A 24692-nucleotide genomic window follows, 5' to 3' on the forward strand; every position below is an offset into this window, starting at 1 on the left:
AACGATTTATGGTTTTGTGAGAGGTTTTTTTTTGTCTTTTCCACGTATTTTTACCTGGTTGGTCCTTAAACTTCGCCTTTCTCCTTCTGAATCCACGACAACCACTGTTCGTTTCCTTAATATGGGAGGAGAAACTCTTTTTTTTCTTAATAAACGTTAAAAATAATATAAAAAAATAGCGGCAGAGGTTGGTAGCGATAGATGATGACTAGTGGCTAGTAGCGGTGGACGATGACTAGTGGTGGCAGCCGTCACGAGAGAGAGAAAATAATTCTATTAATTTTTTTACGAATTTAAAATTTGAAAAGAAAAAAGTCACGTCATCTAATTAATTAAAATTGAGGGAACAAAAATGCTATTAAATATAAACTTCATTAATGAATCTAATGCAATTTGGGGACAAAAGTGTAAATTCACGTTTAATAAATAATACGAAAATGAATATGGATTTTGTTCAAACCAAAGCTTCAAACAATGGGGGATGTGATCACTCGAGGATTCTAAAGGTTAGTTTTTTCGTTTTCAACGCCTTTTCTTTCCCGGCAAATATTTCCTGTTTGATCAGTCTTTTCCTCATCTTTCTGCTCGCGATTCCCTTTGCTTGAATTTATTGATTCTTGATCCTCGGTAAACTCTCAATTCTTCAAATTCTGCTTCCGTTAGTTTGTTTCTCATTACTGTATTGGTAATTCAACCTGATGCTTGAGAAAAGCTGCAAAATACAATCTAGATGGCTTGTTAATTGCATTTATGAAGTGTTATCCTTGCTTCCGTTTAGTGATATTCGCAGGTTTCTTTGTTGCATTTTGTCGAACAGGTGCTGTGCAATGCTCAATTTGGGGATTTTACTACAATTTCTTTACATGTTGATCTCTTCTCTCAAGTGGGTTTTGCTCTGAAAGGAAATATTTGCTTTTTTTGTGTTTGCTCGTTGAATTTAGTCTATGAGCTCAGTAATGAAATGTGGTTACTGCCACTTGAAATGAACTTTAGTTGTTTCATTACTCTTCAGTTCTTTTCTTGCTTGCCATTTATAGCTAAGCCCTATGTTTTAATACAAAACAAAATTATATATCTGCATTTGCACACATAGATAGATTCATGAAATTGTTTCTTTCCCTTCATCCAGATGCTAAACTTGGAACGACATACCGAACTGGAAACGGAAAGTGAAGTGTTTTTAAGATACATTCATAAATTTAAAGGCCATTTTCTCTGCCTAACTGATTGGAGCTCTTTGGTTTTCTAATCTGCCAGACGTTTTGGTTAAGTTATTGGATTAATTGGATGTTAAGAGAAAAATAATAACTTTAGGTTAAGGTTTATTGTTTATCTTACATTATTTAGGTCCAGCTAGCAAGACCTGGTTGAGGTTATGTGAATGCGTTATTGAAATGGATTGTACCTTCTGCTTCTTATTGTTCAGTTCTTTTATTATTTAAAGATAATGCTTAACGGAAGTGTGTATATGTATTCTTTTTTATTTAAGAGGAGGCCTTTGCTGTTCTTTATTTGAATGATCAAATGTAGATCTACATTTCCTTTTTCATATTACCAGCATGAAAGTGGAGCGTGAAGATTATGTTTTCTCCAGAAATGGCAATGAAGCTACCGGCTAACATTTGGATTCGACGCCAGCAGTGCCCATGTGGAGATTGGAAATGCTATATTAGATACGAAGGTGAAGATCAGGCCTCGATAAGTGCCCGGCTGGTGAAGAGTGAGACGGTACCCTCTCAATTATCATCAGAATCTGTTTTCACTCCCTATGTTGGTCAAATATTCAAAAGTGATGAGGATGCCTTTGAATACTACAGCAACTTTGCTCGGAAGAACGGGTTCTCAATTAGAAAAGCACGTTCAACAGAAAGCCAAAATTTAGGGGTTTATAGACGAGATTTTGTTTGTTATCGGTCTGGATATAATCAACCAAGGAAGAAGGCCAATGTGGAACACCCTCGGGAGCGGAAATCTGTAAGATGTGGCTGTGATGCTAAATTGTATTTGACCAAGGAAATTGTAGATGGTGTTAGTCAATGGTATGTGTCACAGTTTAGTAATGTTCATAATCATGAGTTGTTGGAAGATGACCAGGTGCGTCTGCTTCCAGCATATCGAAAAATACAGGAGGCCGATCAAGAACGCATCCTATTACTCTCCAAAGCTGGATTTCCCGTGAACAGGATTCTGAAGGTGTTGGAGTTAGAAAAGGGTGTACAACCTGGACAATTGCCCTTTATAGAGAAGGATGTTAGGAACTTCGTTAGGACTTGTAAGAAAACTGTTGAAGAGAATGATGCTTTGCTGAATGAGAAAAGAGAGAACGAATTGCTGGAGCTTCTTGAGATATGCAAGGCTATGGCCAAGAGGGATACAGAGTTTGTTTTTGATTATACTAGAGATGAAAATGGTAAGGTTGAAAATCTATCATGGGCATATGGTGATCCTATTCATGCTTATTCTGTGTTCGGTGATGTAGTTTCTTTTGACACGAGCTATCGCTCTCTTACCTATGGGTTACTCCTTGGAGTTTGGTTTGGCATGAGCAATCATGGAAAGGCGATTATATTTGGCTGCGTCTTGCTGCAGGAAGAGAACTCGCATTCATTTTCTTGGGCTCTACAGGTTTGTGGACGCAATTTCTTGTCGTGTGTGCACCTACCTACACGTGTCTTTTCACAGTTTATTTTTTTATTTTTATTTTTAACAGAAATTTGTACAATTCATGAGAGGAAAGCATCCACGGACTATTCTAACTGATATAGACTCAGGGCTCAGAGATGCCATATCAAGAGAACTGCCTAATACTAAACACGTCGTATGTATATGGCATATTCTATCTAAACTATCAAGTTGGTTCTTGTTGCCCCTTGGATTGCACTATGCAGACTTTAAAGTTCAGTTTGATATGTTGTGGCATCTGGAGAATATATCAGATTTTGAGCATCAATGGGATCTCTTGGTTGCACAATTTGGTCTTGCTTCTGATAAGCATATAGCTTTACTATATTTATATCGAGCATCATGGCCGTTTTCCTTCATTAGAAGTTCCTTTCTGGCTCGTACACTGACAGCTGATTTCTTTCAATCCTTAGAAACGTTCTTGAAAAGAATCTTGGGGGCACAGACATGTTTGCAAGTATTCTTTGAACAGGTATAGTTAACTGCGTTGTTTGTGAGATCCCACATCGGTTAGGGAGGAGAACGAAACACCCTTTATAGGGTGTGGAAACCTCTCCCTAGCAGACGCATTTTAAAAATCTTGAGGGAAAACCCGAAAATTTGGGTAAGTCCAAAGAGGACAATATCTGCTAACGGTGGGCTTGAGACGTTACATTGTTCTTTCTTGCTTGCTGGAGCAGGAGATTTATATTGGTTATCATATCAAACTAAATCTTTCAGTCTGTTGCCTATGTTTTTTGCAGGTCAGTAATGCTGCTTACTCCAGAAGTCGAGCCAAAGAAGGTATGCAGTATTTACATATTAAGACAGGCATGCCTATAGAAGAGCATGCACAGAGTACTCTTACACCTTATGCCTTCAATGTGTTGCAAAATGAAATTGTGCTATCCATGCAATATGTTGCTACAGAAATGGGAAATGGTTCATATATTTTGCAACACTATAAGAAAATGGATGTCGAGCGTCTTGTTAGTTGGACACAAGATGACGAACAAGTCCACTGTGCCTGTAAAGAGTTTGATCATTCAGGAATATTATGCAGGCATTCAATCCGAGTACTTGCGGTGAAGAACTATTTTAAACTCCCAGATAAATACTTCTTACTTCGTTGGCGACTACAGAACTCTTTAGGTACTATAGACGATGCACATTCTCAAGGCAGAAGCGAAGCATGCGCCCAAGTTTTTCATTCTCTTGCTGCAACTCTCTTGACAGAGTCCTTGATATCCCAGGAGCGTTTTAATTATGTTCATAGAGAACTCTCAGGCCTCCTTGAGCATGTCAGAACCATGCCAGTAGTTGATGAGTTTTCCTTGACGGTTAACGAGTTTAATGATCCATAGATATTGTGATCTCTCCTCACCATATGTTTTTATCTAGATTTTCCATCTCAAGAATTCAAAGATCTCGGGGTATGAAATTGAGTGCTCATTTCAACACCACCTATCAGAAAAACTGGGATTCTGTATGAAAATCCCTGCATCATCCAGTTCTTCATTACAGTTGTATTCTTTACAGTTATTGTATAAAAACATAGATACGACGAAAAGGAAATCTTACTTTTTTTCTTTTATAGTAAACAAGGGGAAGAATACTGTAGAAAGTTAGCTGGAAAGTTGTCTTTCCTGATTTACCTATCAATTTGCTTCTGGTTTCAGTTGCCTTTGTATAATTAACTTAGAATAATATCTATAAGTCTTTATTCATCATTCTACCTTGATTTGCAACTTGGCTGCTGATTTAGTTTCTGTAAATGAATGATCCTATGCGAAGAGAGGTTGTAGGCACTGATTGGGATGGTAAATTTCCATCTCTGTTCTGAAGCACTCATTTGTTTTTAGAAAACATTCATTTATGGAAAACATTCTTATTCTTTCTGTCTGTTGTTTGTCAGCATCTCTGCAGACCTCATGAATCTGTAGGGTCCCCTGAAGGAAATGGATCAAATGCTCTACTGACACTCAGCGTCCCCCCACACTCACAATGCTGGTATTTGGTCTGTTTGGTTCCTATGAAACATTTGGGTAACGACCCAAACCCACCGCTAGCAGATATTGTCCTCTTTGGACTTCCCCTTTTCGGCTTCTCCAAAGAAGACAATATCTGCGAGCGGGACTCAAGCTGTTACAAATGGTATCAAAGTCAGGCATCGAACAGTGTACCAGCGAGGACGATGGACTCTCAAGCGGGTGGATTATGATATCCCACATTGGTTGGAGAAAGAAACGAAGCATTCCTTATATGGGTGTGGAAACCTCTCCCTAGAAGACGCGTTTTAAAACCTTGGACGGTTATAATTTCATTGTGGAAGCATGATTTTCTTGTTACCCCATGTTCTCAAATCATTTTCTGAAGTAAATTGTGCCTTTTCCACAGATGCAATGGAGTGGAGAAAATAGTATGGTTGTTGAGCATGCGGCAAAGGCATATGATATTATTGCAGATTCTCCCATAATAAGGTATTTGATCCTTGTTTGTTTTGTTCATAGAAAGCTAAAGATGTTTGGTAGAATGGGAAGATAATCAGATCAATGAATATCTTGAATCAGCCAATTGAATCATCATATGCAGATAAAATACTTGTTAAATATTATAATCTCAAATCTAAAAGACGAGATGATTTTGATGAGATCAGCCAAAATATGTTATGTGAGGTTGAAATCTCCCCCCATGTTCAAAAAAGGGAGCATGAATGCCAGCTCATTATGCTCTCAAGACATGCTCACTTACCCAACAATGGTTTGAAGCTGTCCCTACCTGCCTGCCCCCTTCATCTATGGTTGAAAACCAAGTCCTTGTCTTCTCATTTTTGCTCTTAACCCACATATGATGTGCTTTTTAAGCGTGTTCGGAACTGTTCTTTCTTCTTTTCGATAAACTAGATTGTCGAGGATCAATCTCTTTATATCATATTCGTAGCTCGTTCTTGCTAATCTTCACTTAGGCTAGAAGGATATTTCCAAATTTTCAGACCTTAGCTGCCAATAGGTACCCTTTAAGGGTGATGTAGTGTATGAATATACACGAACTAACTATTAAAAAATTGTTACATATTTGCCATGGAGCTTTTCCCTAAGACAACGTTACAAATAAAAGATGAAAATTTTAAGCTTTAGATGCAACCTTACATCAAGAAATAGTTGAACAATCATTGATGGAACAGAGTTGAAAAATCAATGATGGGTTCATCTACCCTGACCGTTTAAAACAACACTGTAACTTCACTTGACATATTGTGTCTTTTATGTCATGTTAACCAATAGGATCAATCTTTTGACCCAAAGAATAGTTCATACTCGAAGGTCATTTTCTAAAAAATGACCTAAGATTTGGAGTCAAGTGACCCTTTCAAAGGAAGCTTCTTGTAGAGTGGGAACAAACATATTGGGACAAAGAAGGACACATAAACAAAAATACAAAAACAAAATGAACAGAAGGACAAGGGACCAAACACCAACCCAAAAGATGCTGTTCTACTTGTACCACAATTTGTTACAGAGTTGGAACCATTTATACCCAAAATCTATTTTTTTTTCCCTTGAGCAAACATTGGATAAGGACATTGACTCATTGAGGCCAACTTTTTATTTCTTTATTTATTTATTTATTTATTATTATTAATTTTTTTTTTTTTTTTTTTTTTTTGTGGATGCTTCCTCGTGGCGTTGTTGATGTCATCAAATTTTAGGAGAAAAATAAATTTAACTTTGAATTCGTGTAACAGTTCAAGCCCACCGCTAACTGATGTTGATCAACTTTGAAGTTTTAAGGGTACAATAGTGTAACAGCTCAAGTCCACCGCTAACTGATATTGTCCACTTTGACTGTTACGTATCGTCGTCAGCCTCACGATTTTAAAACACGTATGTTAGGGAGAGATTTTCATATCCTTATAAGGGGTGCGTCGTTCTCCTCTCCAACGGATGTAAGATGTCACCGATAGATTCGAAAGTTTTTTTTTTTTTACAAAATCATCGAGACGAACTTATGAACAAATTTGGGTTTTTTCTTTTTATATTAATGTAATAATACTCCAAGCTAATTATGCCAATAAGAAAGCCACTCTTTTCACAATAATTTGAAAGGTAAAATTCTTTCTATATCCAATAACAGAAGAGAAGTGAAGAACAGAGTAAAAATTACAGAGTCAGCTTTTTTTTTTTTTATTTAGATTCTTAGTTACAAAATAAGCAGTTGTTGTGATTCAAGTTTGATTCCTGCCTTCATTTTTCTGATAAATTCTTCAAATTTCTTGTCCAATTCTTCATTGCTCAAAGCCCCAACTTCTTCTGCTTCTGCTTCTTCTTCGTCTTCTTCTTCTTCTTCTTCTTCGTGTTCTTGTTGTTCTTCTTCTTCTGTAACCAATCTTTCAGTTTCTTGTTCTTCTTCTGCAATAAACCCATTTTCCCTTTCTTCTCTATCTTCAACTTTTCTCTCAATTGTGGTGGAATCCTCCATTGCGGCCCCTAGAGCTTCAGCTTCTCTGCTGCCATGTCCGCTGCACTGTTCGCGGCCAGAGCTACTGATAAGACCGGAGTTTCGAACGATGAAGACAAGGAGGCCATTGCAGAGCAAGAACATGTAGTTTTTGTGGATTGTTGCAGAGATATAAAGGTTCAAAGAGTGGAGGAAAGGGAGGAGAGATGAGTAAAACACCATTGCAGAGAGCACAGAAGCTGAAATCACTAACTTCATTGTGGAAAATCAGCAAAATTTGAAGAACTTGATTGAAGATTTGATGATTTTGGCCAATTGGGTCAATTGGGTGTTTCAAATTTTTCACAAAGATTCAAACTTTTTTCTTTTCTTTTGAAGAAGAAGACTGGTGGGAGTGGAATTGGGTGTTTTAAAAAAAAATGCATTGTTTTTGCTATATTTATAATGAATTGTGGAACACAGTGTGAACACAAAAAGTAGTGCTTTTACAATATTACCCTTTATCGTGTGGGGTGGTGTCAACGATTTAGGGGTAGTTTGGGTAATGGGGTTGAACCCGTCAACTTTTTGGTTAATTGTTCTTTTGTGAAGACTTTGACGGTGACTTCTTAATTCTATTTGTACCAAATGTTTGCGTTTGAAAAGTATGAAAACGAGTTAGTTTCAAGATCTCGAATTGAACAAATATCTTCTTTTAAAGAACTGTAAGAACAATCGATCCTGCTTAAAACGAGTGGCTATCTTTGTGGTATCGATAGTACAAGTTCGTGAAGAAAATTGAATAAGTAAAATGAGGAAAGCAGCTCCATCGACAAATAAAGAAGAGGGAAACCTCTAAAACCTAACAGTGGTTACAACAGGAAAAAAGATGAAGTATTAGCGTGAGGAGAAGCGTGCATTCACGTTTTCAGACAACGGGATCAAAAACTTCATATTTCAAACATTAAAAAAATAATAATAAATTAATTAATGTGATTGATTTATAATATAAAAATAAATAAATAAATAAATATCTTATTTTACTATTTTTTCTCTCGACTTTAGGTGGACTTGAAATAATGAAATATATAAAGCTAAGTAGCTAAGATGGATTGGGCTCTCAAATGTGAAAAGAATAGAAAGGCCCATGAGATCTTAGCCCATTAACAATTATGGACTCAAAGCCCAATATTGGTGAAGAAAATGTGAAATTATAATTCTCTTCAAGTATTAGACCTATAAGCCCAACATACGTTTTGACAGCTGGCATTATTAAAATTTTGAGATTTTTAGCGTTTCCGTATGGTTACGATGGATGTTATAATAAAGTACGAAGGTATAGCTTATATACGTATTATGAAAATATTTTATAGCGTTTTTTTTTTATTTATTAATGTTATAATATATAAATATAGCTTTAATTTTATACTATAATAAAGTTATTTAATCTTTTATAATTATTATAATTATCGTAATAACATTGTGAAAGCCGTTGTTTTCTGCTATGCACTAAGGGGAGACTTGTGGATCTTTACCGCTTTTTTTCATTTTTTTTTAATAGCTTTTTCATATTTTCTTATAGTGGTTGCTAGTGCAACAAAATCAAGACGAGGAAATGAAAAATTGACGATGGAAAACGCTATAGAACTCTATTGTCAAGAGGACAGAGAGGAGTGAGAATGGGAGAGTGAATGAAAAAAAATTGAAGAATTCGACAAATTTCAAGTATTTGCTCAATTTTAACTAGAGGGATAATACAATGAATTCTCTCGGTCGAATGATGCTAGCAAAAGGTTAGAAAAACTTAGGTCAAACCCGAAAACGAAAGTTAGATATTTAATCACACCAACGTGTAAGGTCAACTTGATCCTTTTGTCCTTAAAAAGGAGTCAACATTGGCGGGATGAAAATTAAATATATCGTCAAGTGGCTCATGGCCACCAATTATTGCTACGTAGTTGGACCAACTTGTTTATACGTACTTTTAGTTCAAATTTCAAATAGTTTGAAATATGGTGAAATTACTCGTTTACGGGTTTAATTTCTGAACGCTCAGCTTCGTATTTGTTTAATCTTTGAACGCTCAGCTTCGTATTGGTTTAATCTTTGAATCTTTAAAACGTATTTAGTAAATCTTTTAACTTTCAATTTTGTATCTAATAGGTTCCTAAAAGTTAAAAGTGTTTTTCATTTAAATCTACATATTTCAATTATCCAAATTTAACTTTTGAATAATAATAAAAAATAATAAGTTTTTAATTAAAAAACACGACCACCTGCATATATTTCTAAAATTTATAAAGTTAGTTAATTTTTAAAATAAAATTAAAAATAAATTAACTCCACGAATTTTCTTTTAGGTTTATTAAAAACAGGACTAGTGTGAAATAAAATTAAATTATAGAGACTAAAATAGAATTTTAATTAAAAAAAAACGACTAAATGAAAACACCATAATATTAAATAATTCATATTAGTCAAAACTCAAAAACAAGAAAATTGAGTGTAAGCCTGTATTTCCACCTCGCTTGAAGAAAAAAATAGGATACAATATTATGAAAAAAAAAATCAACATATTTAATTATTTATTCCACGAAAAAGGCTGATTTCCAGCCGAATCGGGGTTTGAATCTTCACTTGTTTAGAAAATCATCTTGCTATCTTCTCAAGATCAGCCATTACCGACCACCATGAAGAAGATGAAGCCATCATTTTGCTGTCTGGTTTTCTTGTTCTTCCTCGTCTTCTCTGCAACTCAATGCTCCGCCGCCACTTGCCAAAGCTCAGAGAGGGCTGCTCTGCTGCAGTTCAAGAACAGCTTCGTCCCTAACCCTTCTTGCTTAGGCTCTCCTCTGGTGGTTGCTTCCTGGGGCGTTGAAGGTGGAACAACAGATGATTGCTGCTCCTGGGACGGCGTCGAGTGCAGCAACCAGACTGGAAATGTTGTCGGAATTGATCTTGCCGGCGGCTGTCTCTACGGTTCCATTGACTCTAACAGCAGCCTTTTTCGACTGGTTCATCTTCAAACTCTTACTCTCTCCGACAACAACTTCAATTTGTCCCAAATCCCTGGAGGGATTGGACAGCTTACTGACTTGAGGCAGCTGGATCTTGCTGGTTCTGGGTTTTCAGGGCCAATCCCTTCGGCAATATCAAGGTTGTCTAAGTTAGAGACGCTGCGTCTCAGTAGTATTAATATATCTTCTGCTGTTCCTGATTTTGTTGCAAATATGTCTTCTTTGAGGTCTGTGAGTTTGGGAGCTTGTGGGCTGACTGGAATTTTTCCTCAGAAAATCTTTCACTTACCAAATTTGCAGCATCTTGTTCTTCCATACAATCCACATCTCTCTGGTTCTTTGCCTGAGTTCAACATGAACAGTTCTCTTGTGAGGATATGGCTTGAACAAACTGCATTTCATGGTGAACTACCTTCTTCCATTGACAACCTTAAGTCCTTGACTTCCTTGAAGTTAGGAAATAGTAGTTTTTCTGGGATTGTTCCTGCCACAATTGGTAACCTTACTGGACTCCTGGAGTTAGAGCTTTATGCAAACAACTTTAGTGGCCAAATCCCGTCGTCCCTCGAACGCCTAACCGAGCTGACTCGTCTATTTCTTAGCTATAATGAGTTTAGAGATGCAACTTTGTCTTGGGTTGGTAAGCAGAACAAGCTTGCTTACTTGGGACTTTCTGGGATTCGTTTAAGTGGCACTCTGTTGCCTTCTGTTGGAAACTTGACTAACCTTGTTCAGTTACTTCTGGGTGAAAATGAACTAACGGGTGAGATTCCATCTTGGATAGGCGATTTTGCAGAGCTAACCGATCTTCATCTGTATGGAAACAAATTGAGTGGTTCAATTCCCAAGTCTTTCTCTCAACTTATGAACCTGAAGCACCTTTATCTTCAGTCTAATTACTTGAATGGGACTGTGGAAATGAGCATGTTTATGAAACTTGAAAGCCTTACTGAACTTCACCTCACTGCCAATAAGTTGACTGTTCTTGATGATCATGTAGGTAAACCTAATGAAACTCTTCCAAACTTCAACCTTCTAGGACTTGGATCCTGCAATTTAACTCAGATTCCAACATTTCTTGAAAAACAGAATGCGTTAGAGTTATTAGAACTTGGAGAGAACAATATTCAAGGCCAGATACCCAAATGGATGTGGAGCATGAGTAGAGAAAGATTGATGGTTTTGAACTTGAGTCACAACGCCCTAACTGGTGTAGAAGAGTTTCAAGATGCTCTTCCTTGGCTTAATCTCACTGTGTTAGATCTCTCTAATAACAGGTTACGAGACTCGCGTCCAATTCTACCAGCCATATGCAAATTAAGCAAGCTCGTGGCCCTCGATTTGTCGAGTAATCTAATGAGTGGTGTGCTTCCACAATGTATTGGAACTTTCGGTTCTTTGGATATTATGAACTTTAGACAGAACTCACTTCATGGAACTATTCCTGATACCTTCAGAAGTGGGAGCAAACTAAGGTTTCTTGATTTCAGTCGCAATCAGTTGCAAGGTCAAGTACCAAGATCGTTAGCCAATTGCAAGATTTTGGAGATCATGGACTTGAGTGACAATCAGTTGACCGATGGTTTTCCTTTTTGGATTGGAACTCTTCCAATGCTAAGACTTCTAATACTAAGATCCAATCACTTCCATGGAAAAATCGAAGAACCTGAAACCAACACGGAGTTCCCCATGTTGCGAATTGTTGATTTCTCCTTCAATAACTTTTCGGGTGATCTCCCATTGAAGTATATAACTAATTCGAAAGGAATGAAGATTTTCAACACGACTGCGTCAGCATATCGAAACACATTTATAACTTTCTCATTCGACTATGTTTGGGCTCTTGAATTTTTCTATTCCACCACAATAACCATGAAAGGTTATCAGAGAGATTACTCAAGGATTCAAGAGGTTTTTACAAGTCTCGATCTCTCAAGCAACAGATTTGAAGGACAGATACCGGATCTTGTTGGGAACCTAGAAGGCCTTCAATCTCTCAACCTTTCCCACAACATGCTTTCTGGCCCCATCTCGCCATTGATGAAGAACATGGCACGACTGGAGTCTTTGGACCTGTCACACAACCAACTCTCAGGACCAATACCTCCAGAACTCTCACAACTTCATTTCCTTTCAATATTTGATGTCTCTTACAACAATCTCTCTGGTCCAATACCAACAGGGAACCAATTTAACAATGTTGATAACAGCTCGTATGTGGGGAATGTGGGATTATGTGGAGATCCATTATCAAAGCAATGTGGAGATTCCAAGCCACCTTCATCAGATTCTGATGAGGATGAAGATGAGGGATCTGATTTTAAGATTAAGTTTAAGACTGTATTGATTGGATATGGATGTGGAGCTTTGGTTGGAATGATTGTTGGGAACTACATCCTTGGAAGGAAGGAAGAATGGTTTAAAAAGACCTTCAAGATTGGAATACCCAAAAACTGGGAGGAATGAAGGAGAGCAAGATGAGACCCAGGAGTGGATGATATTGGGTATCTCAGATGCCTGAATATGAAGGACATATTGTTGCTTTATCTTACTTTGTTGTTTCCAAGTGTAGAAAAAGGGCTCTTGTTGTAACACAACAAATAGGAACAGGGAATTTTGGCTGATTACACATGTAGAACAACTTGTACAATAATACAACTATATTGTTTATATATGTAACATAGTGAGTATATATGATTCAAATACAGCAACTACCACCATCAACAGCGGAGTTTTCAACTATGATTTGGGATGTCCTACAACTTGAAGATGCATTCAAATGAAAAAAAAAAAAGAAAAAAAGAAAAAAAGAAAAAAAAAAAAGAAACAAGGGAAATTTTGAGGAAAACAACGTAATCTTTTAAAATTCACAGTCAAGAAAGGAAGTTGGTGACTGATGGACACATTATTCATATTTTATATCATCTTGCAGCAACGTTCAAAGAAAGGCTGTTTGAATCTTCATTCTTCAGAACCAATTGGGCTTCACAAATCCTTAAGTGTAGTGGGTCTCGTTTTCATTATTAGTTTAAAGTTTTAATTGATATAGGATTAGCTTCGAGGATATATGGCATGAAAGATCTTAGGCTAATTTTCCCTAGACTGATTCACCTTCTTGGTCAATTCAGTCAGTTCAATCCATAGACCCATAGCATTTGGGCAATGACTAAAGTGGTAGAAGACAACATCATACACCTACCACAACAAACCTCACTTGACTTCATTTTCTTAATGACCATGACTTATGAGTTCATGAATATACAGATGTTAGATTTTGCTTGATCAAACTTTTCAGAGTAGGAATGGCTCTGTTTTTCATCTCTTTTTTCCTTATCTTTGAAACACATGGCATCGGAAACTTGTCGTGTAATGGGATCGACAAAGGGACGGAGTCAAGGGGTCCATGGATTCTTTTCTCATATCCATGGATGACATTTTGGACATGAAGATCTTGATTCCTACATATAAAACAGAAGTAATCCCCAAGTGTGGAATTACCTCAGTGTATTCATGGAGATATCAGCATCTTTTTCTTCCTCCTATGGTGCTTCCTATGTGGCTGTACTGTTAACTTTGCTTTTTGCCATAACTCATTGCTTGTCCTCTACTCATCCACTGTGCCATGATGAAGAAAGGGATGCCCTTTTGCAGTTCAAGGAAAGCTTTTTGTTTGACAAGTCTGCTAATTGTTCACATGCATTTCCCAAGACAGCTTCTTGGCGAGTTGATAGCAGGAGTAGCGATGATTGTTGTTTGTGGCGTGGTGTGGAGTGTGACAAGACAACAGGGCATGTGGTCGGTCTTGACCTCGGCAGTGATTGCCTCTATGGTTTCCTAAATTCCAATAGCAGCCTCTTTCGACTTGTTCATCTTCAAAAGCTTAACCTTGCACTCAATAACTTCAATTTCTCTGAGATTCCTGCAAGAATCCAACAACTTTCTGACTTGATGCTTCTCAACCTTTCTGGTTCTACATTTTCAGGACAAATCCCAGCTGAAATCTCTAAGTTGTCCAACTTGTTGGCCTTAGACTTGTCTCAAAATATCGAAGTCTCTTCGGGAGAAAGGTTGTTGAAACTTAGAAATCCTGATTTCAATAGTTTTGTGGCAAACTTCACTAAACTTGAGCATCTTAGTCTTAGTAAGGTTGACATATCATCCAAAGTCCCAGATTACTTGGCAAATTTATCTTCTTTAGAATCCCTTCGCTTGTCTGATTGCGGCCTGTGGGGTCAATTTCCCATTGAAATATTTCAGTTTCCGAAACTAAAGATACTTGAAATACCATACAATCCGAATCTCGTCGGTTATCTTCCTGAATTCAACTCAAGCAATTTGCTCGAGGAATTATGCCTCGAGTACTCAGGAATAACTGGCAAAATACCACATTCAATTGGAAATCTACATTCCTTGACTGTGTTTGATGTAGCAGGATGCAACTTATCGGGGACTGTTCCTCCTTCACTTGGAAACCTCACCCACCTCAAGATATTAGTCCTTCGTTCAAACAAGTTCAGTGGCCAAATTCCTTCTTCCTTCAAAGATCTTACTGGGTTAAACTTTCTGCACCTCACCTCCAATTATTTCACTGATGCAACCCTGTCTTGGGTTGGTATGCAGACCAAACTTGCATATTTGGGTCTTGCATATATCAGCCAAATAAAAAATGAAGGAATGTATGGTGTTCCATCTTCACTCTGCAACTTGAGTTCTCTTATTTACCTTGACATTTCTGGCAACTCCATTGGTGGCCTGCTTCCCGGTTGTATGGGGAATTTCAGTTCTTTGGAAGTTCTGAGACTGAGCGATAATATGTTTCATGGAAGCATTCCTGACACCTTCATCGGCAAAAGCAATCTACGGGCCATTGATTTCAGGCAGAACCAATTTCAGGGTAAAGTTCCAAGATCTTTGGCAAACTGTCAAATGCTAGAGAATATAGACCTCAGTTACAATCAACTGACTGACGTTTTCCCATCTTGGCTGGGAGCTCTTCCAATGTTGAGCCTTCTCATGTTGCAATCCAATCGATTCTACGGGATTATCAAAGAGCCGAAGACCAATTATGACTTTCCGAGATTGCGTGTTATTGATCTCTCTTATAATAACTTATCAGGTGACCTGCCACTCAAAAGCATCAGTAATTGGAATGCCATGAAGATTACTACCCCAACTACCAAATCAACATATATGAAAGCAAACAGTACATGCTTCTTTTTTGCAAATTATGCTTGGGCACTCGAGTATTATTACTCAATCACCATAATCAATAAAGGGTATGAGAGAAGCTTCTCCAAGATTCAAGAGGCTTTCACCAGTATGGATCTCTCAAGCAACAGATTCAAAGGCAAAATTCCGGATCTAATCGGCAAATTAAAGGGTCTCCATTCTCTCAATCTGTCTCACAACATGCTCAGTGGTCAAATCCCATCGTCATTGGGTAACATAACACAGCTTGAATCTATGGATCTTTCAAACAACAGGCTTTCAGGGGAGATTCCAGAGACACTGGCTCAGCTCACTTTCCTTTCAACTTTTGATGTCTCCCAAAACAACCTCTCGGGTCTAATACCAGAAGGGAACCAGCTTAACAACATTGAAAGCAGTTCGTATGAGGGCAATGTAGGATTGTGTGGGAAGCCATTGGTGAAGAAATGTGGGGAATCTGAGGCCAAGGAACCATCATCTTCAACCTCAGAGGAAGATGATGAAGCGTCTATGTTCGATTTTGGTTGGAAAATAGTGTTGATTGGATATAGTTGTGGGGTAGTGTTTGGAATGGTGGCTGGGAATTATGTAATCAAGAGGAAGGAAGCATGGTTTCTGAGGATCTACAGAGTTGCACGACCAAAGAGAAGGGTGACAAGGAGGACAAACCATTAAAAGGGATGCTAAAGTTCTAGTTTTCCACATTGTAGAATAAAAGTGAGTTTATGATAGATTTTTAGGATGGTAAGAAGTGTTTTTAGCACAGCCCACAAAGCACTGGATAGAAATGTTTGACTCACAAACGTTTTAAAGGCATCTCAAATTCACTATAAGCATAAATCTCTAAAGAATGGCTCGAGTTTCAGTACCATTTGAATTGTATTTCCCTCCACAGCCATATTCACGCAGCAATATTAACCAAAATAAGAAAACCCAATCTAAACCTCACCCTACCTATCTCAAACAGAAATGAACACATTTCTATTTCCATTTCTTTTCCATAAACATAAGGTTTAAATATTGTTTTGATTCTTATACTTTCAAGAGTGAAGTCCGTTTTCGTCGCTAAACATTCGAAATATCTATTTTAGTTTTCATATAGTTCAACTTCTATTCATTTTGGTTCGTGTGCTTAAACATTCTTGATTTGGTCCTTTCACTTACATTCTTATCTCATTTTTAATCAACATTTTAGCACAATGATTCATCCATAAGATGTAACCATACTTTTGCCTTATTGTGGGCTAAAATGCATACAATTCGAAGAATGGCAACCAGAATGAACACAATCAATAGTATTTAAACCTAAAGATCAATAAAGAAAGAAAGCAAGCAAGCATTAAACACGAACTCATCTTTCATTTCAAATGGAGTAAAACCCTAATGGCCCTACCATTTATGATGAGATGAAATGGGCAAAAACAGTAGGGTTTCAGAGAGCAATCCCAATTTCCATGCGTGGATCATAGAAGCAATGACACAGAGTGGGCTAAACATTGAAAGGCAGTGATTCTTTTTGGAGAAAGGAAGAAAGAAAGGTCAAATCGAAAGAAGATCTTGGAATATGTAAATATAAAACAAGAACAAGAAACAGAAAATCCGCTGAACCCGATAAACCTTTTCCATTAAATTGCTACACAACAACAAAATTCTCACCTCATTTCTTCCACTTCCTTGCTCCATCAACTTTTCCCTTTGGCGCCATCTTCTTCTTTGATACCTCTCCCTGAGATCTGTACATAGCAATATAATCGGTAATTTACTGATTTATCACAAAATCTATGATTTATTATGTAATTTTCATTATACACATCTAGATCGTGACCCATCTAAGTCAAGGTCACAGTGTCATCTATAAATACATGAGGTCATGACCTATCTAGGTCACTATTAGGTCACTATTAGGTCACAGCGACATTCAACTTAATAACTTAACGTCCCCTCCAAAATCATTTAAATAAAAAAAATGTAAAAATAAAATGAAGAAAAAGAGTAAAAAATGCTTCACGCCACGTAATTGGGCCAGGTGGCTAGATTGCAAAAGCCCAACAAACACGCAAATTTTACTCTTTTTATTGTTATTATTTATTTATTTATTTATTTTAAAATCTGCTAAGTTCGGCAGTTGCTTTCTACTTTGTTCATCCTTCTTCAAAAATCCCTCTCTCGATCGAGAAATTGAGACAATCAATCAATCAAGAAGAAGAAGAAGAAACAGGTTAATCATGCAGCCAAATGCACCACAAGGAGATACCAAACGCAAGAACAACAGCAAGAAAATCAAATTCTCAATCAACGATCACCTCGATATCCTCACCGAAATCCTCAAGCGACTTGACGGTCCTTCCCTCTGCGCCGCCGCCTGCGTCTGCCGTCTCTGGTGTGCCCTAGCTCGCAACGACGATTCACTCTGGGAGCATCTCTGTTTCCGTCACGTCTCCTCTCCGCCTCTCTCCTCCGTCCGTCCTCTCATCCTCGCTCTCGGCGGCTACAAGAGACTCTACATGCTCTGCCTTCGTCCCGTCCTCTCCCGATTGAATCGCTCCGGTTTGGTCCCCCGCGTACGGACTCTCCAAGATCAGGTACAGCGACTCTCGCTCTCCTTGTTCTGCGTCGATTATTACGAGAGAAACGGTTGGCTCGGCGGCGATGCGGCCGCCGCGGCTCCGTCGCTGCGGTTCCTCTGCAAACCGGTGAACGTATAATTTGTTTGTTTGTTTCCTGCTTCTCATCATTTTCTCTTTCCCGTTCCATTCTGAAACGTATTTCATTTGGAATTGTCTCATAGGACAAAAACTGAATGCCACTCCCGTATTTTTCTTCGAATTTATTTCCATTTTTAATTAAATAATTTAATATTATATTTCCGTCTCACTTGAAATAAATTTGGAAATTAATATTGTAACCTTTTTATTATTATTTTTTAAAAAGAAAAAAACAAATCTGTTTTTTATCGTTTAGAGACAAAACTTTAATAATTGTAAATGTTTGGCAAGTTCAAACATAACCAGTTGAATTAAAATAAATATATAAATAAGATTCTCAATTTTTTTTATTATTCACCGACTAAATAGACACAAATTAATGATTAAATAGACATAGACTTCAACGTTTTCGCTAACACAGCGCACAACACAGTGTTTGGTTCTAAGATTCTAGTACCATTTGTAATAATACAAGTCTATTGTCGGTAAATATTGTCTATTTTAGCTGGTAAAATCGTTAGTCTCACAGTTAAAATATTTATATTAGAGAAATGTTCTAACCCTACTCCCACTAATGCATTCCACTATTTGATAAATGTTCGTACTTGACTCTAATACGATTTGTAATAACTCAAGTTCACTGCTAGTGTTTTGGTTCGATATGTAATGTCGCTCACGATTTTGAAAAACGTGCCTACTATTGAAAGGGTTCAGCCCTACTCTGACCAATGCATCAAATCGTCCAATAATCGGGGCTCTGAAACCACTGGAACAACTCAAGCCAATTGCTGACAAATATTGTCTACTTTTGTCCGTGTCACCATCCGTCTGTTAGGGATAAGTTTCTACCCTTATAAGAAGGCTCTATTCCTCTCTCTAATCGATCTAAGATCTCACAATTCACCTCTGTTGGTCGCCAGCATCCTAATTGGTAAACGCTCGTAAGCTAAATTTATTTTAAAAATAGGAAAAAGTAAAGTTGGAAAGGGTAAATACGTAATTTAGATGGATTATAGACGGAAAAAGAGGGGGTGTTAGGAATCACGACTCTCCACAATGGTATGATAATGGATTATAGACGGAAAAAGAGGGGGTGTTAGGAATCACGACTCTCCACAATGGTATGATATTGTCCACTTTTGAGCATAAGCTCTCATGGCTTTGCTTTGGGCTTCCCCAAAATGCCTCATGCCAAAGGAGATAGTATTCCTCACTTATAAACTCATGATCTTCCACTAAATTAACCAATGTGGGACACTCCTAATCCCAATAATCCTCAACATGGGGCGGTGATAGTGAGGGTTCAAGGCAGCCGTAAACGATGAAAGAAAGGAGGCGTTGTGCAGAGAATCCGACGCTTCTATTCGGAGTTTGGCTCGAGCTGGAATCTCTGGTGCACGCACTGTATATACATCTCACTCTAGGGCTCCCCTACGACCTGCGTGGGATAGAGACCTGACCTCCGTCCCTTAACATGGATTTCTGAATTCCTAGTAATGGACCTTTTTGCCCTTTTCCCTCCCTAAGGCTCATTGGGCTTCTTCTCTCTCTCTCTCTCTCTCACCTTCACAATTCCCTTTTCTCTCTCCCGTCCCCGTTTCAATTTGGTTTCACGACGCAAACTAATCTTACATTACCGAGTCATACAAAAATGATTCGATAGGGTAAGCGTTTTTAATAACGATTGGTTGTAGTAGAGCTACGATAGGCTCGTAACTTTATATAGCGATTATACATAAGTACTGTATAGTTCATGTTCGACTACAAAATAATTATATGGCTTCATGATGACATCAATGCTTGACCCTCTTAACTAAGAACTGAGCTCGGGTTCCTTTTGTGTATCTCGAGTCTTCTTATGGGTAGTATGTTTTAATTTTTTAGCTTGGGTTCCTTTCGTACATCTCGAGCCTTTTTATGGACAGTATGTTTTAATTTATTAGTCCTTCAATTTTAGTATATTACGATTTAGTCCCTGTAATAATTTAATTCTTACGTAAAAAATATATTCATAATTTAGCATTATATTAATTATAAAATAATTTCAAAATTTAATTTGTCGTGGCATTTTATCATTTAATGAAAATATAACGTACGTTGGATCTAGATCTTCTCTTTCTTAAATCTCAACCTAATAACGGTTCATCATCTTAAATTCCGTTCATATTTTTCAATCAATCTAGCTCGACTCATTTCATCGAACATAACAATATTATAATATAACTTACGTCATATCGTCGCCAAACAACAGTTTATGACCTAAACTTTCATTCATGTTTTTCAATGAATCTAGCTCGACCCACCTCGTCGAACTAAAGTACTATAACGTAACCGTTCTCATCAAATTGTCCCAGATTCTCTCTCTTTCTTAAACATCGACCAAGTAACAATTTATGACATGAAATTTCGTTCGTGTTTTGTAATCAGTCTAGCTCGACTTGTTCTATCAAAATAAAATATTGAACGGACGGATGGTAAATTTTAATCCCGATATAAATTCAATAATTAAACTTATAAAAGTCAAATATACCATGTATAGTTAAATCTGTGAAAGATTCCCATGGTAAAAACCTGATTTGTTTTCAATTCAGGCAAAAAAGGTAAAAAAGTAATAAAAATGGCAGTACAATTTAGTCAATTTAAATATTTAATTAATTTTGTAATTAATAAAATTAAAGAAAATTAAAAAGGGAAATAATTAGTGACCTACATTATTGATTTTTAGTTTAAATAAAAATAAAATTAGAAGCAATAAATTAATCTAAAATTATCTGTTTTCCACTGTTTATTATAAGTAAAAAAATACAAAAATAAATATTATAAATATTAAAAAAAAGGAAAAGTGAAATTATAATATTTTACAATAAATCAAGAATAGCGCATTTTAGCAGGGAGCACCATTAAATAGCATATTACAAGATTATATTTCATTTTTATTATTATTATTACATTACACTAATTTTTTTCTCCTTCTAATTTTTCCGACCGGCGATCGAGGGCCTCCAGCTCCAAATTCGTCGCCGCCACATCTTCGGAGTCAGAGCCGGCTCCGGCCCGGATCTAATTCTTCCACGTCCATCCTTTGGATTTCCCCAATTTTATGAACCCTAATTTACTCTTCTGTGCACTTCCAGTGACATTTTCCCCTATTTTTTGAAAAAGCGGGAAAAATCATTTTTAGGGGAATTTCGTCTGTTTTCGCGGGAGGAGGCTTGTTTGAGTGGGCTAGTGCCTCTGGTACAGTGAGATTTGCCCACAGGTGAGCTTAATTTTGCTTGATGTTCTAAGTACACGTGGCGATCTGGATAGACACCACCTCCATTTTGTTTGCTCGGATTTCAGTGAGCTATTTTTAGGTTTTTTTCTTTTTCCTTCTAATTTTGAGGGATAAAGTCTTTGTAGCGTATGGATTTTGTACATGTGCTGTTCGTATTTTGAATGTATTTCTTTTTGGCTGCGAATTGAGGAAATTGAGCTGAATTTTGTCATTTCGAGTGGATATGGATTTGTTGCGAAATGGGTTTCTATTTTTGTGTTTGAATGCTGAGGAATATGAAGATGGCGATGGGATTTTGTGCTTTTTAGCTGCGATTGTACTCTAGTTATGGAGAAATGTGAATGTCGATTTTGTCAAATTATTTGAGATTGGGACTGGTTGATTAGTTTACTTCAAAGATCGAGATTCTCGAGGCTCTGATTTTTAAATTTGATTTTCCTTTTCCGAGTTTACTGTAGCTAGCTGCTAAACAATGCATGAATTTCCAGTTCTAGATCTTGTCTTTTATTTTCCTTCCTTGTTACTTGCCATAATGAGAATTCTCGACTTCATTGACTCTGAGATTTATCCTTTTTCTGCGTTGAAAATAAACTCTGCAGGTATTGGAACGTTGACATTGTTGCTAAATTATTAAGGAACGTGGAAATGTGGATATGTTTGAGAATGTGGCTTCATGAGCTGTTAAGAACAACAACTCACTGGTCGTAGCCTTTTTTGTCTCCGTGTTCTTAGTCTTTCACTGATTTAGATTTGTAAATGGAAGTAAACAAAGAGGAGGCTCTTAAAGCAAAAGAAGCTGCTGAGAAGCGTTTTGCCAAGCGAGATTTCAATGGGGCTAAGAATTATGCGTTGAAGGCTAAAACTCTGTTCCCAGAGATGGATGGGATATCTCAAATGGTGGCAACTTTTGATGTTTATGTTGCTTCTGAGATTAGGTGTAATGGGGAGATAGATTATTATTCTATTCTAGGATTGAAGCCTTCTGCCAAGGAAGAGGCTATTAAAAAACAGTACAAGAAGATGGCTGTGTTGCTACATCCTGACAAGAACAAGACAGTCGGGGCTGATGGCGCGTTTAAGCTCGTTTCTGAAGCATGGGCTCTACTTTCAGATAGTTCCAAGAGAAATGCATATGATATCATGAGAACCACACAATTGGTATCTGGAGTCAACCAGCCACACTTATCTTCAGCTCATGGTTCTGCGGCTACAAGTTTTAACAACTATACTAATCTGTCCATGTCCCACGGTAGACTTGATACCTTTTGGACTGTATGCACCTCTTGTAAAGTTCAATATGAGTATCTTCGGAAATATGTGAACAAGAAACTTCGGTGCAAGAATTGTCGTGGCGTTTTTGTTGCTGTCGAAACTGGTGCTGCCCCTGTGAATGGTTCTTTTCCTTACTGCTCTTGGTCGAATGTGGCTGGTAATCGATATGGAAGTCATGGATTTGAGGGAGTTACGTATATCCCAGGAGATACTAGCTTTTTTACTGGGCATGGTTACGAATATGTTTCGAACATGTCGTTTCAGTGGAACTCGTCATCTGGAGTTTACACTCAAAGCTTGGGCTCAAATGGACCGTCGTCGGTGCCTATTGATAATGTTGGTCAAGCCAATGGACATTTCAGTACGTCAGGAGTGAAAGACAAGGCGAGAGTCAATGGAAAGCGCGCTACGAAAAACAAGGGGGGCAATATGAATGCTAGCACACCCTTTGGCTGTAATGAGACTTTGGGATCTGATAGCAATGGAGGTGATAAGAGAAGGAAGGTAGTCGTGGAAGCCGGGTTGAGAAACGGCTACATGGAGAAGGGACCGCTGCCTGGTTCGGATTCAGGATTGGCTAATGGAAATGTTAGTGTTAAGCATGAGCCTGTAGGTTCTTCCTCTCCAACTGAGGCTTCAGCTAAGCGCACCCCTATTCCTCCTGCATTTGACGCCAGAAAGCTGTTAATTGAGAAGGCAAGGACTGAAATTCGCAAGAAACTGGAAGAGATAAGGATTTCTTCAGCCAATGCTGCTGCACTTGAGAAAGCAAAGACGGAGCCACCTCAAGTCGGTCGGGTTGGAAAGACTGGACGAGCACCTAAAACAGCTAATTCTGAGGTATCTGGCCGTTGGTTAGAGAAAGATAGAGCTGGACCAATCTCAATAAACGTACCTGATTCCGACTTCCACGATTTTGACAAGGATCGCTCAGAGGAATGCTTCAAAGCAAAGCAAATATGGGCTCTATACGACGAAGAAGATGGTATGCCTCGCTTGTACTGTCTGATTCGCGAGATCATTTCAGTTAAACCATTTAAGATTCTTATTAGTTACTTAAACTCCAAAACTGATACGGAATTTGGATCAGTAAACTGGTTGGAATATGGATTTACAAAATCATGTGGAAATTTCCGTGCTTGGAACTCCGATGTTATTGAACATATCAACATCTTTTCTCATGTCTTAAGCCGTGAAAAAGCTGGCCGGGGTGGCTGCGTTCGGATATATCCTAAAAGTGGAGACATTTGGGCTGTATATCGAAACTGGTCGACAAGCTGGGACAGATCAACACCCGATGAAGTGAGGCACCGATACGAAATGGTCGAGGTTCTTGACGATTACTCGGAGGAGCTTGGTGTCTGCATCTGCCCCCTTGTCAAACTAACTGGATTCAAGACGGTATATCAAAGAAATGCAGACAAAGATGCCATTCGATGGATTCCCAGGAAAGAGATGCTACGATTTTCACACCAGGTACCCTCTTATTTACTCAAGGGAGAAGCCAGCAACTTGCCTGAGTATTGTTGGGATCTCGACCCGGCGGCCACTCCTGACGAGCTTCTCCACACTGCAAAAGAAAATGAAGGGTTGACTGAAACCAGTTGAGTTTAGCTGGAGAAGAAAAGGAAGATGATAATGGGTTGGAGTCAATCTGAGCAGTCTTAACCAAAGTTAGGTCTAACTGTACAAATATGTCTCAAGAGTTTGGCCAAATGCCATTACAGACAAGACGAGTAATCTACGGTTGATTCGGATTAATGTGTGCCGAGTCGAGTCGAGTCGCTCCTTTGACGACGAATCTAGCTTCAAGTGAATGCTTTTACAGAAGAAGAAAGCAACTTTGAGGCTTGTTATCCTGCACTGCAGCATAACAATACAATTATTATGCTACGTTCCCTGCATTGTTAATCAGAAGAGCTTTGCTTTTTTTTTTTCTTCTTTTTCCAGATTAGCTGTTCTTACTTTGTTCTAATGGAAATGAACGAGAACTTGGTTGTTTAATCTCTTGATTTTGTTGTAAAATTTGAAGCTTCAATGCTTTGAGGTCTCATTGCATACGACAAAACTACTGTTCATCTGATTTTGCTGATGCTACACGGGTTAAAATTTACC

At 37.8% G+C, this 24692-nt stretch overlaps 6 protein-coding genes across 12 annotated transcripts; 5 read left to right on the forward strand and 1 right to left on the reverse strand.

The window, feature by feature from the left end:
* The first annotated feature begins 405 nt into the window (after window positions 1-405).
* Window positions 406-4403, forward strand: FRS10 (FAR1-related sequence 10). Of its 6 annotated transcripts, none has more exons than XM_087117779.1 (5): window positions 406-506; window positions 1559-2625; window positions 2711-3154; window positions 3426-3465; window positions 3592-4403. In XM_087117779.1, exons 2-5 carry the CDS (start codon window positions 1582-1584, stop codon window positions 4023-4025), a joined length of 1962 nt encoding a protein of 653 aa, XP_086973905.1. In that variant the 5' UTR covers window positions 406-506; window positions 1559-1581; the 3' UTR covers window positions 4026-4403. The 6 variants fall into 6 exon arrangements, with proteins under 6 accessions (XP_086973905.1, XP_023554416.2, XP_023554407.2 ...); XM_023698648.2 differs by having other exon boundaries at window positions 1559-2410; window positions 2480-2625; window positions 3426-4403; XM_023698642.2 differs by adding an exon at window positions 818-883 and having other exon boundaries at window positions 457-506; window positions 3426-4403.
* A 2321-nt stretch (window positions 4404-6724) lies between these two features.
* Window positions 6725-7441, reverse strand: LOC147789351 (uncharacterized). The gene has a single exon (XM_087117780.1). The coding sequence runs from the start codon at window positions 7375-7377 to the stop codon at window positions 6862-6864; it is 516 nt and encodes a 171-aa protein (XP_086973906.1). The 5' UTR covers window positions 7378-7441; the 3' UTR covers window positions 6725-6861.
* Window positions 7442-9730: 2289 nt separating this feature from the next.
* On the forward strand, window positions 9731-12945 carry LOC111811658 (receptor-like protein 6). The gene has a single exon (XM_023698638.2). The coding sequence runs from the start codon at window positions 9789-9791 to the stop codon at window positions 12579-12581; it is 2793 nt and encodes a 930-aa protein (XP_023554406.2). The 5' UTR covers window positions 9731-9788; the 3' UTR covers window positions 12582-12945.
* A 612-nt stretch (window positions 12946-13557) lies between these two features.
* On the forward strand, window positions 13558-16225 carry LOC111776438 (receptor-like protein 41). Its single transcript, XM_023655873.2, has one exon. It carries the CDS (start codon window positions 13626-13628, stop codon window positions 15996-15998), a length of 2373 nt encoding a protein of 790 aa, XP_023511641.2. The 5' UTR covers window positions 13558-13625; the 3' UTR covers window positions 15999-16225.
* A 1194-nt stretch (window positions 16226-17419) lies between these two features.
* LOC111811822 (F-box protein SNE) lies at window positions 17420-18149 on the forward strand. The gene has a single exon (XM_023698862.2). The coding sequence runs from the start codon at window positions 17549-17551 to the stop codon at window positions 18026-18028; it is 480 nt and encodes a 159-aa protein (XP_023554630.1). The 5' UTR covers window positions 17420-17548; the 3' UTR covers window positions 18029-18149.
* A 2810-nt stretch (window positions 18150-20959) lies between these two features.
* On the forward strand, window positions 20960-24630 carry LOC111811657 (uncharacterized). Of its 2 annotated transcripts, none has more exons than XM_087117903.1 (2): window positions 20960-21384; window positions 21905-24630. In XM_087117903.1, exon 2 carries the CDS (start codon window positions 22062-22064, stop codon window positions 24183-24185), a length of 2124 nt encoding a protein of 707 aa, XP_086974029.1. In that variant the 5' UTR covers window positions 20960-21384; window positions 21905-22061; the 3' UTR covers window positions 24186-24630. The 2 variants fall into 2 exon arrangements, with proteins under 2 accessions (XP_086974029.1, XP_023554405.1); XM_023698637.2 differs by having other exon boundaries at window positions 20960-21287.
* Window positions 24631-24692: the final 62 nt, after the last annotated feature.

The sequence above is a fragment of the Cucurbita pepo genome, chromosome 15 (assembly GCF_057944985.1).
Source record: "Cucurbita pepo subsp. pepo isolate OVF chromosome 15, ASM5794498v1, whole genome shotgun sequence".
Lineage (NCBI taxonomy): Eukaryota > Viridiplantae > Streptophyta > Magnoliopsida > Cucurbitales > Cucurbitaceae > Cucurbita > Cucurbita pepo.